This window comes from Pan paniscus, chromosome 10 (genome assembly GCF_029289425.2).
Source record: "Pan paniscus chromosome 10, NHGRI_mPanPan1-v2.0_pri, whole genome shotgun sequence".
NCBI lineage: Eukaryota > Metazoa > Chordata > Mammalia > Primates > Hominidae > Pan > Pan paniscus.
Genome location: NC_073259.2, coordinates 24068562 through 24087334, shown reverse-complemented (window position 1 = coordinate 24087334; position 18773 = coordinate 24068562). Strand labels below are relative to the sequence as shown.

Genomic DNA, 18773 nt, shown 5'->3' with positions numbered 1-18773 from the left:
AAGGAAGAAAATAATTGGAATTTTCACCATTGGGAGACAATTACAGTTAACATTTTGATGTTCTTTTTGTTTTCTATATATAATCACTTATTCAGAATCTGACTTGTAATTATGCTGTATATACAGTTTCATGTCTTGTTCTTTTCTTTGTGACTTTTTTTTTTCAAAAGGAATCTGGTCAGCTGTCCTTTTATAATGTTCAGGAAGTAAGTTACAGGTCCATCGGCAACTTGCAGTGGTAAAGCAACGTAAAGGCATAGTACCGCTAAGAAATTAGTTATTTATCATGAAAGGAGGAGAGAGCTGAGTGGAAATCTGGCATGGTTACCAGGGAAATGTCTTAGAACACATTTAGAAAAGGAAATTCATATGCTGCTACAAACTTGCCTGCTTTTTACAGCCAAGTCACAAGATAGAAACTTTCTCAATATATGCCAAAAAGAAGCAGAGGAGACAACTTGAGAGGGCAGCCCTCTGAGTTCACTGGGTGGCCTCCCCTGTGAGCATGGATTTAGCTTCCAGTACTTTGTACAGCATAGGCTTACCTTTCGTTATGTTATCAATGAAATTCAGTTCCAGGTCAATCTGCTAGTGGCTCTGAACAATGATTCTCTTACCAAGTAAATAAGTTCAATCAAAGGGCATGAGATACAATATGAGATGCGAATGTGGTCTACCCTGATCCATGTGAGTGCTCTTGGCTACCTCTTCTTCCAGAATTTTACTCTCATTCCATACAGGAGATTATGGTTTAGTTTTCTAGTGTTGCTCATTCACAATGATATTTTCTTGTACATGTGCAGAAGTAATACTGTGGTTATTTTATTTATTCAAAATTGCTAATTTTTTAATTATGAAAATACATGCTCATTAAATAAAATCTGCATGAAACAATTTCCTTTCATCTATTGAGTTTTCCTGGGATAATAAAGGATTTTAAGAGTTGCCTTAAAGAATCTCAGAACCCTACCACTGTAATTCAAGCTTTTTAACAAGCGGACGCCCAATGCTGCCTGGAAATCTTTCTAGGACTTCAGAGTAAACTCCTTTTCCTTTTCTCTAAGTGGGTATTTTGAGCTGTCTGAACTATTCTCCATTTTTCTTCCTGCATCATGTTCAGCTGATGAACTCCTCTCTTATTTTACAGAGAAAACAGAAAGGAACCCTCAAAGTGTGACTGTATATTATGCAGAAAAATGGGGAAGTCTGGCTAAGGACTCTGTGAATTGCATGAATAAGTCATAAATTGTAAGTTTTTAAAAACATATCAATAACTTATATTTTCATGAATCTGTTGTCAACTGTGTGTTTTCTCATTTGTATAATGATGATAATAATCCTTACCTTTTAGCATTATAGGGAGGAAGAAATGAGATAATGAATATAAGCCTTGCTACAAAGCCTGGAACATATTAGACACCAGTAAATTATAGCTGAAAAAGATCCATCAAATACACAAAAAGGAACAGTTGTTTCTTAGTATTTTGCATCAATTGACTGGAGAAAACCCTTCCAGACAGAATTGAGTCTTCCAGGTATTTAGCAAGCTGAAAGCTTCAAGAAATGACTTTAGGAGTTAATTGCTTTCCTGGTTAAAATACAAACATTTGAACTTCCAAAGTTTTTATTACTTCATATATTTTTTCCCTCTGCTTCATTAAGAAAAGTTATTTTCTTAAAAGTGACTGAAGTTTTATAAACCTGTAATCATTGCACATTATAGATGATAAATATCTATTCTAATTGCTTTGGTGCATCCATGATGTTGTTAAATAGTAAGTACTCTTTTCAACTGAGCAAAGAATAATTAGTGGCTAATGTTAGCGAAGTACAGAGATGATTATATTCTTTGAGACCTTTTCGTCAAAGGATTTAATATATATTCTGCATACTCAGAACAAAAAAAAAATGGTTCTGGTACATACTCAGAACCAAAAATAAATAGCTCTTTTAATTTCTTTTTCTAATAATTTTTACCTACAGGCATGAGTTAAGTCTTTACTACCTTCTGACAAATAACTAAATGTGTGGGTTTGGAATTATTACGTCTAATAGAAAACACTTAAGGTAATTAATATCTATTAACATATACTGAACATTCCAAGAATTTACTGAACATTAGTTGACACAAGGGTCTAGTAAATAATTCTAAAGTGTATTTTCATGATTGAAATGAGAGGACAATAAGATAGGAACTGAAGTGTCTCTAGTGCTTGTGGGAAGTGGTAGAGGAGGCAGGATAATGAAAGAAAGAGTTCAAAAGCGAGAACAGGAGTACTGCGTGGGAGGAGACAGGTAGGAATAACACAGCATAGTGTAGTGCGGTAACCATGAGCTTTGGAATCAGGCAGTTCTGGGCTTGACATCTAGTGTGACTTCTGGGTCACATTGTCTTCACTTACAAATACAATTTTCATCATGTTGAAATTGCAATAAGATTATAACACAGATAACAATAACTATAGCTTACTGAGTGTGCCATATACTTGGCATTGTGCTAAGTAATCACTGTATATTCTGCAGGAGATTTTAAGGGATGTAAAATGCATAGAACGTTCCTGTTCTGTTCTTTCTAATTTTCCCTTTATACCTTACAACAGAATAATATATAAGAAAAGGTTACAATATACAAAATATATTGATTATAAGCATGTAATTCTGTCATAGGGTAGAAATTCTGTATTTCTAATGAATCGTGTGAAAAATGATGGTTTTTAAGAAGATGGCAAAAGTAGTGGCGTGGAAAGAGGCTTTGGAGCCCGGAATCCCACCTCTGCTTCTTCAAGCTGTATGGCAGTTCCCTGAGCACTCACACCCCCAGCCCCAGCCCCATCTTGAGACCAGCCATGCCTATCACTGGGATTTGTACATGACAGGGGTTTTCAGGGAGACTGCTGATGAAGCCTATTGGGGCTCACTCTGCGAAGTGTCAAATAGACAAGCTTGGCCCTGCATCAAAGCCTTAGTATGGGAAGGGTGGAGACTCTGTCACTTGTCTGTGTCCCCGACCCAGCCCCTCTCATCTCTGGATATTAAGGAGAAAGGAGGATAGGAATAAAAATAAAAAGAACTATTTTCACAAAAGGCTTTGTAAGACATTGGTATGCAATGTAATATCTTCTTTGTACTCCTCTGAGAGATTTATATAAAGAGAAGAGTGAGGTCATCCTCTCCCACTTCAAGAACAGTACACGGCTTTTACAGTTTGAGAAATCCCAGCTGTGGTGAGTGGTTGATGCAGCAGTACTCAGTGAGGCGGCGGAAGCGGAGGAAAAGTTTAAAACAAGGTAGATGCCCTGTGATAACTCACTGGGCTCTCTAGTAAGCACTGGGCTTATTGGTAAAGACATCTAGTAAGGTGCTCTTGAGGTTGCACACAAGTGATCGAGGAGTTTGACACAAAGATGGGATCCTACATCACAACTGAGGGCAAGAGACAGTAAAATCAGAGTTAACATCTAGTGTGCTTCTTTGCATTTCTTATAAATATTCTTGTTGTGTTGATACAGGCATAGAATGAAAAAAATTAAATTAACCGTTGTTGCCTTTTTTTCCTTTTGGCTCTTGGAATTCACCCAGCTTCTTTGCCAGAATTGTTTATATGATTAGAAACCTCTTACTGTCCTAATGACTACTACTAAAATCATCACTTATACACACACTACTTCAAATTTCTGCTTGATTGGACTATGTTCTGATTGGAATTGGCTATGCATGGACCGTGGCTTTTGAAGCAATTTAAAATGTGTCCAAAGTATAAAGTGTCTATTCATGCGACAAGTATAGATCAACTGAGAAAGATTTGTAGTGAGTTTTAATCAGTGGGTTATGGATGTGTGAGGACCTAGGTATTGCAAGGCATCAGAAAAGTTATGTGCACAGCAAGAATTATAAAATAATTTTCCATGAATATAATTTACTACTGTTTTCTTATAATACATAAAGCTTGAAATAAAACACAAGTTTATTTAAATTATTCTGAATTGTTAGTGGTTTCTTGTTATTATATGTTTTCTTATACTGAAAATGCTTATGCCTAAAACAGGGTCTGAGAAGTTTCTGATAGTGAGGCATGGAGACTTGTACTCAAAAAGTATGAAAAGAAACAGTGATATATTGTTGGGAAGTGTATGCTTCTCACTGTTGACATCATGACAAATAATAGTGTCAAAATATTTTTCCTTACTAGTTTAGAGAATCTCTCTCTCTCTCTATATATATATATGCAGTATATACATGTATTTACATTTTATACACACACACACACACACACACACACAGTGTCACTTATAAAACTGCCCCAAATATTTATTACACATCTTTTTAGAGGTAACTAAGTGTTAAAAGTATTAACAAGGATAAGACATTTAACCCGCCCTGGAGAAGTTTATGATATACTAGAAGAAAAACCGTGTAGGACTAAAGAAAGGATTATAAGTGTGGTGTGAGTCCACGAGGTGACAGTGTTTGCAGAGTTCACATCTGAGGTCAGTCTCAAAGCAGGCAGAGAAGGGCAGAGAGAGGTGAATGGTGGCATGAGTTCTATCACAAAATCCTACAGTCCATTCAGGGAATGACAAGCTGTCTGATGTGATCTGAAAATATGGCTAAGTATGGGGTAACAAAAAGAGTATAAGAACACAAATATTCCCAAGTGATTTTTGACAAACGTGCAAAAGAAATTCAGTGGAGGAAGAATTGCCTTTTCAACAAATAGTGCTGGAATAATTGGTATCCACCGTGGGGAAATAAAGAGCCTTGACTTAAACATCACATTTTATTAAAAATTTAACTCAAAATGGATAATGTACTTAAATGTAAAATGTAAAGCTATACAACTTTTAGAAAAAACTATAAGAGAAAATCTTTGAGACTCAGTGCTAGACAAAGAGTTTCTTAGTTTCGACCCCAAAGATACCATCTATAAAAGAAAGAATGAATGGAGGAAAGCCTGGTCTAAAAGTGCCTATGAGACATTCAGATGGAGCTCCCCAGTAATCAGGTAGAAGTGTGAGAGAGGCCGGGCATGGTGGCTCACGCCTGTAATCCCAACATTTTGGGAGGCTGAGGCGGTGGATCACCTGAGGTCAGGAGTTTGAGACCAGCCTGACCAACATGGCAAAACCCCGTCTCTGCTAAAAATACAAAAATTAGCTGGATGTGGTGGTGGGAGCTTGTAATCCCAGTTACTCGGGTGGCTGAAACAGGAGAATTGCTTGAATCTGGGAGGTGGAGGTTGTGGTGAGCTGAGATTGCACCACTGCACTCCAGCCTGCTAGACACAGAGTGAAGGGCTCCATCTCAAAAAAAAAAAAAAAAGCTTGAGAGAGAGAAGCCAGGGTTTTAGGAGTAAATTCAGATGCAACCTACCTATAGGTGATAAATAAAACTTTGTTGATCCATAAGATAAATGTGAGAGTATGTACAGGAAGAGGAGGTGAGGATGGATCATGTGACTTTAGTAAACAATAATATTTTAAGAGAAAGAATAACAATGAAGGAAAATGAGAGAGGTGGTAGAGAAATGGAAATAAGTGGTAGAGAAATAAGTGGTAGATAAAATGGAAGAGAATTAAGAAAAGGTACAACTCAAAAAGAAAAACGGAGGTTTCAGGAGTGGGGGTGTGGTCAGTAGTGCTGCTGTATAACTGATCCAGGCATGAGAGCCTGAGGGCTCTTTGGATTTAGCAGTTAGGAGTCTATTGATGCCCCTTGAATAAAGTACTATCAATAAAGGTCAGAATCCACATTGCAAAGCATTCAAGGGTGAAAGGGAGAGATGAAGGGAAAGCAGATCACGTGGGTTAATTTTGGACAAGTTTGGAGGTGATAGTGAGGGAAAGAAAATTTGCTTAGCAAGCCTGAGCTGGGGAGTTTTTATTTTTGTTTTTTAATATTTCTGAGTGGAGGATCCTGTGGATGAGACAGCCATAAGAAAAGGAACACAAATAAGCAGCTGAGCAAGGTGCAGAGGAGATGGGAAAGGATGGAATCAAGAGAATAAATGTAGGGGCTTGCCTTAGAAAGAAGTTAGGGAATTGCACATTACAAATAAATTAGAGAGCTATTTATAATATACATTAACTTCCATTTGTATTTTGTATTTATTTTTTTAGTTTTTCAAAAGAGATTTTATGAGATTTACTGTTATACCCAAGGTAGTATGTGATAAAATTATTAGGTAAGGAAAATCAGGTAAAGGAGAATAAGGTTAGAGAAAATAAGATGAAGTCAGGAATAAAGTTAGTATGCAAAACAAGTCTTGGGCTCTTGCTGGAGGTTAGCCATACTTGCAAATTGGTTTATAAGAGCTTTGAAAGCAGTATCTGTATTTTCCAGTGCCCATAGCATCTAGAAGAGTGATCAGCATACTGCGACTACTTTGGAAAATATCTTTCCTTTATGAAATAATGCTGCCAATTACTGCAAATTTTCCATATTTGGTTGTTAAGCTGAAAAATGGTAAGAAAAATACAAAATGACTGGACAAAAGATGACTTATACTTACAATTTCATTGTAAGTGGGGTCTGTACATTTTGGAACAGATTTTGTTTTCCTCCTACGAACTTCACTGGGATATGGTAAAAGATAAAATTCAACATGTGCACTGGGCGCAGAGCCATCTGGGAGATGCTGCAAAGGAAAATGGTTATAAATATTAATGCATGTTGCTATCAAAGAAAACAAATACAGAGCTACTAAATATCCAGACCAAAGGCAGGATCAGGATTTATTACAGTCACTTTGTTGATCTGAAAATAAGAGAAAATCAGAAGAAATTCATCAATGCTCCAAGATAATTCCAAACTACAGTTTAAAAGAGTAAAGCTGGCCATCTTAAATTAAGTGTTGTGTCAGAGAACTATATTTAAAGTCCATTACATATAATTTAATTTTTTGCTGTAAAATCTAAATTTGCATTTTGACAGATATGGTCAAGAGATAAATATTAGCCACAAGCAGAGACAAAAATGTAAGTGTCTCAGGATGCGGTACACCACTTTTGAAAATTAAAAAATTCAAGTTCAATATATAAAATGAGATGTAGCCTTTAGTAATATGTATATGTATATTATATAATATCACATTTTAAAATAAAATATAATTAAAATATTAATTAGAGCTATAACTTTAATATACCTACAAGATTTAAAAATGATTATAATAATTTTGTCATCTAAAGTACTCTAAATTATGTTGGATAATCCCTTTTAAATTATGTTCTATGGTGCTCCAAAAGTTGCCTAAGGAGTTGCTGAATAGCATGGCTAAATGGGTGGATCTCTGGACCTCCACTCCCCAGTTCTTCCTTAGACTCTCTCCTCCTCAGCTCCCCATTCTGGCTTCAGAACTTGTTTCCACCTTTTCCATCTTGCCTTCAAATCTGTTCTGGATATGTTAATTTCTAAATAGATCATTTGAAGAATGACTCCCCTGTTTCAAAAATTTGGAAACCATCATACTTGAAAGAAATGGATTTTACCTTTGTGATCTTGACCAACTGTAAATGGTACTAAAACTCTGAAAGTCTAGTTTTATAAAATGAGAAATATTTGTATAATTTATGTTTAAAGCAGATGATTTAAAAGTAAAACTTGAGGAATTAAGTGCTTGTTTTGTTTACTAATTCTATTGAATCAGTAATTTTCAAGAAATATATTTTAATGCTCTGAAATACAGTGATATTCACATGTGAAAACCAGTGCACCCCCACACCCAGCTCCATTAGCTTTAATTTCACATCTTTCTTCAGAACTCAAAAAAACCTGTAGTAAAGCAAGAAAATATGATATATATTATTATAGGACTAAATTTTATTCAGTTCTAAATTACATATTAAAAATTATATCATTAGACAGTTTGGGTTTTTATTATAATTATTAACAAATAAGATAAAATATATCTGGACACCCTCATTTGTCAATATGTTAAGAATGAGGACTGGTACTTTATTGGAGCTCAAGGTATACCTCTGCCATTTGATATCCTCCCCCAGGAGGGGGAGCACTGAAATCTATCAATGGTATAATGAAATCTTCAGTGACACAGAAAGAAGTTGCTATTAATATTTGGGAGTAGATTTTTTTTTTTTTTTTTTTTTGGTGAGAAGAATGAAGTAGTAAAAGTGTTTCTGCTCTGTTTAACTCTCTGTCTTATCTGTTTTGGAACTTGAGGATATCCTGCCTATAATCCCTAGATACTGCAACTTAGTGGGTAAAACACGTTTCTGGAAATGGATTTTCTGATTGCAAATCTGGGCCCCCAAATTTGCCAGCTATGTGGCTTTAGACAGGTATGATGGTTAGTTTTGTGTGTCATTATGGCTGGGTCGTGGGATGCCCAGATATCTGGTTAAACATTATTTCTAGGTTTGTCTGTAAGGGTGTTATGTGGCTGAAACACTGCATAAATGACCTAAAACTTCTATGTGTGCCCTGAAGGAGACCCTTATCTCCTGTACTGTGGGGCTGAGATTGCTTAACACCAAATGCAGAATCTCAGCTTGACACTGGTTGAATTACAATGCGAGTTGAACTCCAAGCTTCGCAAAGTGTCTACTGTTAAAGTGAAGCATTGATGAGATTCTGTAATTTGGGAAGGGTTGTGTAGAAAGTCGCTGATCAAGTTTGGAACATCAGCTCCTAAATTCTGATGAGTCTTCTTTTCTAGTGGAAGTGGCCTCCTTATCCCCAGTGGTGTCTCCTCTACTTCACCTCCAACCTCTGAGAGGATCAGCTCTGCACTGTCTGAGCAAATAGTGATAGCCTCCTCTGAGGCAGCTGCTATGCAAGACAATTTTAATTCTCCTGAGAACCCCTTTACCTCTACCCCATCTCTCATCTCTCTCTCTGCTCCTAGCCCTATAACCAAACTCAAATCCCAGCTGGCTTCTAAAGTTGAGGTTCAAAGTGTGACCCATGGAGATGTGTGCTACACTCCAAAATAATTACTTGAGTTTTCTAATTCTTACAGACAGAAATCTGGGTAACAGGTATAGGAATGGACACTAAGGGTGTGAAATAATGGTAGAAAGAACACAAAGTTATATTAAGTTAAATTTTTTTGTTGTTCCGGGCTCACCAAGCAGAGATTCTTCATTTAATGTTGAAGCTTGGGGAATCAGAAAGGGTTCTAACAGTGTGCTGGGTTGGCTGACACATGGACCAAAAGGTGGACAGGCTGGACCTGCCTTGATTTAATGTAGCAGAAAGGATTAAAAGCATACGGAGAGTGGATTTGTCATATAAGACCCACACTGAGAGTAATCAAAAGACACAATTTTCAACAACACTGTGAGAAATAAATTTGTGAGGGGAGGCCCAGCATCCTTGAAAAGCTCTGTGATCACACTTCTCTGTAGGCCAAGCCTCACAGTAGGACCTGCAGTCACTGAATTGGGAAACCTAAATGCAATGGGGGTAATTAGACCCCAGTGTGGCAGGGGCCAAGTTGCCTTGCTAAACTGCCAAGGTCAGGGTGGGTGTGGTTACCATAGCGGACAGCGGGGCCAAAGCAGCTATCAGAACAGTCTGATTCCTGCAGACGCATGATGTAGGCTGGCTTTTATGTGTTCCTTGAAGTGAAATCAATAGGAAGACTACAAATTCTTATTTCATTTTTTTGTAAAAAAAAAAAAAAAAAATCTAGGTCAAGTGAACAAAATCTTACCCAAATCATAAAAACAGAGAGTTACGGCCCCTCAATTAATTCCTAGACTTGAGTCAGCTTACAGATCCAGAAACCCTTGAATGAAGGAGAGACTGGGTCCCCTTGAGGAAAGACTCTTGGATACTATCCAAAATTTATACTGTTAATCTTTATTCAAAGGGACCTATGGGTTTTTACCAGGAAAACTGTGCACTCGGGGAAAGGATATAATCAGATCTTTTGGGAACCACTGGACACTGGCTCTCAACTGACACTGAATTCAAGAGACTCAAAATGTCACTGTGGACCACCAGTCAGAGTAGGGGGCTTATAGAGGTCAGGTGATCAATAGAATTTGAGCTCATGTCTGTCTCACAGTGGGCCCTGTGGGTTCTCAAACCATCCTATGGTTACTGCTTCAATTCTGGAAGGAATAACTGGAATAGACATAGCAGCTCACAGAGCCCTCACGTTGGTTTCCTGACCTGTGAAGTGAGGGCTATTACGGTGAAAAAGGTGAAGTATTGCCTCTATCTAGGAAAATAATAAACCAAAGCCATGTCACTGGGGGGATTTCAGAGACTGGCACAACTATCAAGGACTTGAAAGACACAGGGGTGGGGGGTGAATCCCACCACATCCCCACTCAATTTGCCTATTTGGCCATATGGATGAATCTTGGAGAATGAGAATGGATTATCATCAGCTTAACCAAGTGATAACTCCAATTGCAGCTGCTATACTAGATGTGGTTTCACTGCTTACACAAATTAACACATCTCCTGATACCTGGTATGCAGCTATTGACCTGGCAAATGCTATTTTTATCAATACCTGTTAACAAAGACCACCAGGGGTGCAGTGGCTCACACCTGTAATCCCAGCACTTTGGGAGGCCGAGGTGGGTGGATCACATGAGGTCGGGAGTTCGAGACCAGCCTGACCAACATGGAGAAACCCCATCTCTACTAAAAATACAAAATTACTGGACATGGTGGCACATGCCTTGTAATCCCAGCTGCTTGGGGGCTGAGGCAGGAGATTCCTTTGAACCCACGAGGCAGAGGTTGCGGTGAGCCGAGATTGTGCCATTGCACTCCAGCCTGGGCAACAAGAGCGAAATTCCATCTCAAAACAACACAAAACAAAACAAAAACAAAGACCACCAGAAGCAGTTTGCTTTCAGCTGACAAGACCAGCAAATCACCTTCACCTTCACTGTCCTACCTCTGGGGTACATCAACTCTCCAGCTCTATGTCATAATTTAGTTCATATGGTGACACACTGGTCCATTACACTGATGACATTATGCTAACTATAGACTTATTTGTGAGACTTTTGCATGTCAGAGGGTGGAAAATAAAGCTGACTAAACTTCAAAGGACTTCTATCTCAGTGAAATTTTTAGAGGTCCAGTGGTGTGGAGCATGTTGATATATCCCTTCTAAGATAAAGGATACGTTGTTGCAGCTGGCTTCTCCTACAACCAAGAAAGAGGCACAATGCCTAGTGGGCCTATGGGATTTTGGATGCAACATACTCCTCATTTGGGTGTGCTAGCCTGGCCCGTTTGCTGAGTGACCCGAAAAGCTGCTTGTTTTGAGTGGGGCTCAGAAGAAGAGAAGGTTCTGCAACAGGTCCAAGCTGCTGTGCAAGCTGCTTTGCCACATGGGTTACATGATCCAGTAGATCCAATGGTGCTTAAAGTGTCAGTGGCAGAAAAGATGACGTTTGAAGCCTTTGCAAGTCCCTATGGTGAATTTCACCACAGGACCTTAGGATTTTGGAGCAAAGGCCTGCCATCTTATGCAGATCACCTGTCTCCTTTTGAGAAATAGCTCTTGACCTGCTACTAGGCCTTAGTGGTGACTGAATGCTCAACCGTGGGCCACCATGTCGCCGTGTGCCCCGAGTTGCCCATCACGAATTGGATGGGCATCTCACTCATGAAGCCATAAAGCTGGGTGTGCATCACAATACTCCATCATCAAATGAAATCGGTATACGCATAATCAGGCCTGAACTGGCCTTGATGGCGTGGCACGATAAGTTACATGAAGAAGTGGCCCAAGTTCGCATGGTTTCCATTGCTGCTGCACTGACTTCTTTCTTCCAGACTGTGCCCATGGCCTCATGAAGAGTTCCCTGCGGTCAGTTGACAGAGGAAGAGAAAGAAAGATGAGGCCTGGTTTACAGATAGTTCTGCATGATATACAGGCATCAGCTGAAAGTGGACAGCTTTAGCACTATAGCTCCTTTCTGGGACATTCCTAAAGGACAGTGAAGGAAAATCCTCCCAGTGGGCAAAATTTCAAGCAGTTCACCTGCTTGTTCACTTTGCTTGGAAGGAGAAATGGCCAGGTGTGTAATTATATAGTGATCCATGGGTTGCAGCCAGTGGTTTGGCTGGGTGATCAGGGGCTTAGAAAGAATGTGATTGGAAAACTGGTGACAAGAAGATTGGGGAGGTAGCATGTGGATAGGTCTCTCTAAATGGGCAAAAAAAAGTGAAGATATTCACATCCCATGTGAATGCTCACTGAAGGGTGACCTCATCAGAAGATTTTAATAATGAAGTGGATAAGATGAGCCATTCTGTGGATACTCATTAGCCTCTTTCCCCTGTCACCCTGTCATTGCCCAGTGGGTTCATGAACAAAGTGGTCATGGTAGTAGGGGTGGAGGTTTTGCCTGAGCTCAGCAACACGGACTTTTATTCATCAAGGCTGACCCAGCTACAGCCACTGCTGAGTGCCCAAAATGTCAACAGCAGAGACTGACACTCAGTTCCCGAGATGGCATCATTCCCCATGCCGGTAAGCTATCTGATGGCCGGTTGATTACATTGGACTGCTTCCATCATGAAAAAGTGGTGTTTCTTCTTACTGGAATAAATACTGTGAATACGGATTTGCGTTCCTTGTGCAGTTTCTGTCAGAACTACTGTCCATGGACTTGTAGAATGCCTTATCCATCACAGTATTCCATGTGAGGAGTACGTTGCCTCCAAAATCCCATAGGCCCAATAGTCATTGTGCCTCTTTCTTGGTTGTAGGAGAAGCCAGCTGCAACAACTTATCCTTTATCTTAGAAGGGATCTGTCATCATGCTTCACACTATTGGACCTCATTGTTTATGATTATGGGACTCACAGCAAAAAGAGCATGGCAATGGGCCCATGTTCATGGACTTCACTGGTCTTACTATGTTCCCCACCCTCCTGAAGCATCTGGTCTCTACAGAACGATGAAATGGCCTTTGAAGACTTAGTTACAGTTCAAGTTAGGTGGTGATACCTTGCCAGGCTGCAGCAAGATTCTACAAAAGGCTGTATATGCTCTGAACCAGCATCCAATATATGGCGCTATTTCTCTGATAGCCAAGATTCACAGATACAGGAATAAAGGGGTGGAAATGGGAATGGCACCACACACTATTATGCCCAGTGAGTAACAAGCAAATTTTTGTTTCCTGTTCCTACACCCTTACACACTACCAGCCTAGAGATCTTAGTTCCTCTAAACCAAATCATAAAAACTGAGAGGAACGTTTCCATTGGGAGGCACAACAATGATTGCATTGAATTGAATGTTAAGACTTCGACTCAGCCACTCTGAGCTCTTCAAGCCTCTGAACCACCAGGCAAAAAGGGAGTTACAGTTCTGGCTAGAGTGATTGATCCTGACTAACAAGGGCAAATTGGATGACTACTGCACAATGGAACTAAGGAAGAGTACTTTTGGAGTACAGGCGATCATTTAGGGCAACTCTTAGTATTACCATGCCCTGCAATTAAGGTCAACGGAATACTACAACGACCACTCCAGGCAGGATCACTAATGGCCCAGACCCGTCATGAAGGTTTGGGTTACCCCACCAGGTAAAGAAACATGACCAGCAGAGGTATATGCTGAAGGCAAATAGAATAAAGGATGGAAGTAGGTAGTTATAAATACCACCTACGACAATGTGACCAGTTACAGAAATGAATATTTTAAGTATCATGAGTATTTACTCTTTATTTTGTAATGAACACTTAGTACGTATAGCAAATATCTTTGTTTTCTTTCCTCTTTTATTCTCTTATGTAACATGTGTTTATGTATATATCTGTTATGTTATTTGTTATTACATCATACTTTATATTAATATCATAGTATTTAAGCATTATTAATTTTACATCATAGAATTTAAACTATGGAATATCAAGGAGAAGAGTAAACATCACTCAAGGACTTTACCTCTTTTTCTGAGGATGGCGTTAGCATGTTTTTGGTTGTATGGAGCACAGTTGTATCATGTTTGGCAGAATTATGACATTACTGTCTTTACTTGGAGAGTAAGGACTGTTAAGGAGATATATATGAGTGGCAAGTTGACAGGGAGTGAACTCGTGATGGTTAATTTAATGTGTCAACTTGACTCATTCACAGGATGCCCAGATATCAGGTTAAATATTATTTCAGATATCAGGTTAAATACATGGTGTGTCTGTCAGGGGGTTTCCAAAAGAGATCAGCATTTGAATCCAGAGACCCAGTAAAGTAGATTGTCATCCCCAGGGTGGGTGGGCATTATCTAATGCATCAAATCCTGAATAGAATAAAAAAGAGAGAAAAAGATAATTTATTCTTCCTTCCTGGTTCAGCTGGGACAGCAGTCTCTTCTGGTCCTCTGGGACTCACACCATTTGTACTCCTGGTTCTTAGGCCTTCAGACTTTGACTGGATCTACACCACCAGTTTAGTTTTTGTGAATCTTCAGTTTGCGGACAGCTGATTGTGAGACTGCTGCAACTCCATATGTCCATAAGCCAATTCCTCATGATCAATCTCTTTATGTCCATATTGATGCTTATGACTATGTCTGTATCCATATCTGTTTTCTATATCTCTATCTGTGTCCATATCTATACTTATTATTGGTTCTGTTTTTCTGGTGAACCCTAATACAGCAGGTATCTTAACTTTTCATTGGATGTTTCCTCATCTGCTAAATGAGGATAAAAATAATGCCTATCATAGGATTTTAAAGATTAAATAATATACCATGTAATGTGAGGACAGTACTTAAGCAGTAAGGCTGAATAAACATTGATATTATTTTTATTTCCTAGGAATTAAACATGAATATACTGTATGTACTGATTGGATAAGGTATCTCCGATGTATTATGACATTTATGTAGAGCAGGGTTTCTTAGTCTTGGCACTATTGACTCTTTGGTACAGATAATTCTTTTAATTCTTTGTTGCAGGGGGCTGTTCTGTGCACCATAGGATGTTTTCACAGTGTCCCTGGTCTCTACCTACTAGATGCCAGTACCATCATCCTCCCAGTTGTGACAACTGAAAATGTATTCAAACATCGTTAAATGTCACCTAGGATACAAAACTGACCCCAGTGGGGAACACTGATGTAGATGACTCCCAAATAAGAATCTCTAGTTGATCCCTAGGATCCCAGCCTAGAGATCTGTGAATATTTCCATCTGGATGTCTTCTTAGCATTCTTACACTCAATAAATTTCAATCTGAGTCTATCTTCTATTCCTCCTCACTGTTCCAAAACAGATTTTCCCAACAAATTAGACTTTGTTAGTACCTGCTACTCAGTTTTCCTGGTGCCCCCCTCATCCTTGATTTTCAAATCCACTATGTACCAAGATCGAACACCTTCTTTTTCGCTTTGGTTCATCTGCCACCACATATCTTTATTCCCTGACTTATTATAACTGGATTTTAATACTTTTTAGTCTTCTAATTTTCCCACCCTTTTCCTTCATTCATTCTATATACCACTGGTGTACTGAATCTTCCCATAAGACTGCTTTGATTATGTCACTTTCCTTCTCTGAACATTCAAGGATTCCCCATTGTATGAAGAATAAACTCCACATTACAGAAGAAGAAAATCCATTTGTATAGAGCCTTTTCCCAGCATTAAGTAACACTCAAGGTTTGGGCTTCTATTTCTAAGTTATTAGTGTCTTTGACGAGGTACTTGAATATTGTGAAGTTTTTAGAATGATAGAACAGCACAGGTTTTAGTTGAAGTCGGGAGTGCATTAGATGTAAGCAGCAGGCTTAGTTTGTCCTTTAACAGCTTAAAACACAGACATTGATTTTTCAAATCTTTAAGAGAAACTTCTCTTCCCCCCAATGTTGTTGTCTTATCAACAGTAATTTGTTTTTCTTCTTACTAGCATCATATCCTCTTCCTTCAAAGTCTCAAATAATTTATTAAAGAAATCACTAGCTGTCTCCTCATCAATACTTCTCATTTCATCCTTTGCCCTTATGATTATGCAAATTAAATTTTACTTTAAAATGATTAAATAACCACTACTTGTCTAAATGTCTTACACTGCAATTTTTTTTTTTAAACTCTGGCTGCATTTTAGACCTTCACAAAGACTTAACACTCCCCTGAAGAATGATTAGGGTTAGAGATACAGAATTCTCAGTCTGATCCTCAATATAAGCAATGAGAAGTTTCCTTATGTCATCTAGAGGACTTCCTTACTCACGGTAGGTTGAAATAAAGTAACGGTACTCTTTTCTTTTAGAATTCCAGGTAATAATATTACTGTGCTCAGAAGGTAATATGAAGTCATCTAACTTTAATTCTTTTTGCTCATACCAACTGTGAATTTTATATAGTCTAGATTTGCTGTTAAAACATAATTTTTCAGTGTTTTAAAAATAGTTTTATATGTATGTCATCTTCCTCATGAGGTACAAAATTATTTAAAGGGAAGGTCTATGTTTTGTTCCACTACTTCCCCAACTCCACATTCCCTTGGGGCTTTGCTCCATTGGTTATTCACTACCCTACTACCCTAACCCCATCCTAGACCCTTCTTTCTAAGCTGTCAATATATTTCTGAATCTTCAATTAAAATTTAAAAGTTTTTGCTTGAAATCAGGCTTCCTTTCATCTTATTCTTTTGTTGTTTTTGTTTTTGTTTATTTTGTTTTTGAGAAAAAATCCCGCTCTGTTACCCAGGCTGGGGTGCAGTGGCATGATCTCGGCTCACTGCAACCTCCCTCTCCCAGGTTTGAGTGATTCTCCTGCCTCAGCCTCCCAAGTAGCTGAAACTATAGGCATGAGTCACTATGTCTGGCTAATTTATTATATTTTTAGTAGAGACAGGGTTTCACCATGTTGGCCAGGCTGGGTCAAATTCCTGACCTCAAGGAATCTGCCTGGGATTACAGGCATGAGCCACCGCACCTGGCCCCCTTCATCTTATTCTTTACTTTCATAGTCATGCCTTCCCTTCATAATGTTCCTTTCTTTTATAGCAAATCCTTTCCTTAACACAGTGCTTGGTAGAGGATGGATACTAAATAGCTATTAAATGACTGAGTGAATGAGGTGTGTATTAATAATATTTAGCTCTTTGAAAGTACTTCAGAGTTATTTCTTGAATCATCATTTGTAATGTAATATAAAAAAGATATTTAATTGAAATAGTTCCTCTTATCTATTTTAATATTTCTTATTGTAATACCAAGGAATAAAATGTCTATCATAGGGTAAAGTGAAAATATCTTGGGTTTATCCTAGGTGTTTACCCTGAACAGCTAGCCATCTGAAGGCATGTCTCTGATAGAAGTGACTTTCTCCTGCACATCATTTGGATTTTGTGGCTAATCAGGAGTAATCGTGTCAAAGTCTGCTTGTCTCAATGCTCCACTTCTAAACTTTCGGCCTTATCCTATCTCTGAGTCAATATTAGGCAATTACACGCCAACTACCCTTCTTTATCCCCTCTACTCCCAACTGGAGCCAGACTTTATTTGTAACATCATTATTCAAACTTAGTCCCAGAATTAATCCTTAGTCACCATCCTCCTCACTTTCTTTTAGAGACTTCATCTCTAATTGTGTTCCTTCCTTGGGGCCTTGTTTACTCCTCTGTGATATTCCTCATCACCTCTCTGGGTTTCTCCACCTTAACTCCTTGAAAATCTAGGCAATGAGTGCAAGAAGTTCTTAAAATCTCCTAGGAGCTGGTGATGACCTGTCCATTTCTTAGGGACCTTGTAGACAGAGACTGTGAGCTAAAGTTACATTTTTGTGCTGTATTCCTGTGCCCTCTCTCGTATCTGTGCGAGTTCTCCCCACCTTGCCTCTCTGTTGTGCAGTACAAGGAAGAAACAAAAGAAAATCAGCACATTCCTTTGCTCTGGTGATATTAAGTTATTCAAAATTTATTGGAGAGGCATCGTATGGTGACCCATGGTTAGGCGGGGGGGCTGGATCCATGTTAACACCAAACATTCTCCACAGAGGGAATTAATACATTTCATTCAAGTTTGCTATTATTTTGTCAAGTATATGTAAATGCTCGTTACCACAATTTTAATATTTTTAAAAGCACTGCTACATTTATAGTGGTTTTAAAAATTATTTTATATTTCTTAAATTATCAGATTTTTTTTCAGAGATGGGGTCTCACTACATTGCCTCAGCTGGCCTCCATCTCTCTGGCTCAAAAAATCCTCCTGCCTCAGCCTCCCAAGTAGCTGGAACTACGACGCCACTGTTCCCAGATAAATTATAAGATATTAAAAAGATTTCAGTGACACTTGATAGATAATTTTCTCTAAGTTTAAAAAGGTGTCCCACTACTTGGAAAGATTGGAAATGAAGACCTTAGGATCTTCTTAGAATTCACTAGTGAGGATACTTCTTTCTCAACTGAAGAGAGGAATACAGGAGATTCTTAGCTTAGTTATTATTTCAGGTTGCAAAACTTAAAATCTATGATGCATATTAGTAATTCTTTGTTCACAATGTTGACCCCTAAATGGTATTGTTTTAAGTACATGAATAATTAAATATACCAATCTTCTGCCTTTGTTTCTTGCCCCAGATTGCATATAGCATTTCAAATGGCTTTCAATGCTACTATTGTTCTTATCACCAACAAATTAAAATTATCTTAAAAACATGGTTAATATATCAAAACAGAAAAAAAGCAGTAGCATGTTAGTACAAAAACAAACCACATTTTAAACTGTTTATAAAGTAAGTGAAACATCTAATATTATGGGGTATGCCAGCAACTCTTCAGTATTTTCATATGTGTATATGAGGAAAATATTTATTTTGC

At 38.3% G+C, this 18773-nt stretch overlaps 2 protein-coding genes across 3 annotated transcripts in view; one reads left to right on the top strand and one right to left on the bottom strand.

The window, feature by feature from the left end:
- PLCZ1 (phospholipase C zeta 1) overlaps positions 1-1741 on the top strand; it is an 89980-nt gene extending 88239 nt beyond the window's left edge. The window contains exons 12-13 of one of the 2 annotated variants that reach the window (XR_008620383.1): positions 1148-1248; positions 1352-1741. The gene's annotated coding sequence lies outside the window, so the exon portion shown is untranslated. The remainder of the gene's footprint in view (positions 1-1147; positions 1249-1351) is intronic. The other variant, XR_008620384.1, reaches the window with a different exon arrangement.
- PIK3C2G (phosphatidylinositol-4-phosphate 3-kinase catalytic subunit type 2 gamma) overlaps positions 1-18773 on the bottom strand; it is a 385996-nt gene that overhangs the window by 1337 nt on the left and 365886 nt on the right. The window contains exon 32 of the mRNA XM_003816540.5: positions 6509-6634. Coding sequence (XP_003816588.3) covers positions 6509-6634 — 126 coding nt within the window. The remainder of the gene's footprint in view (positions 1-6508; positions 6635-18773) is intronic.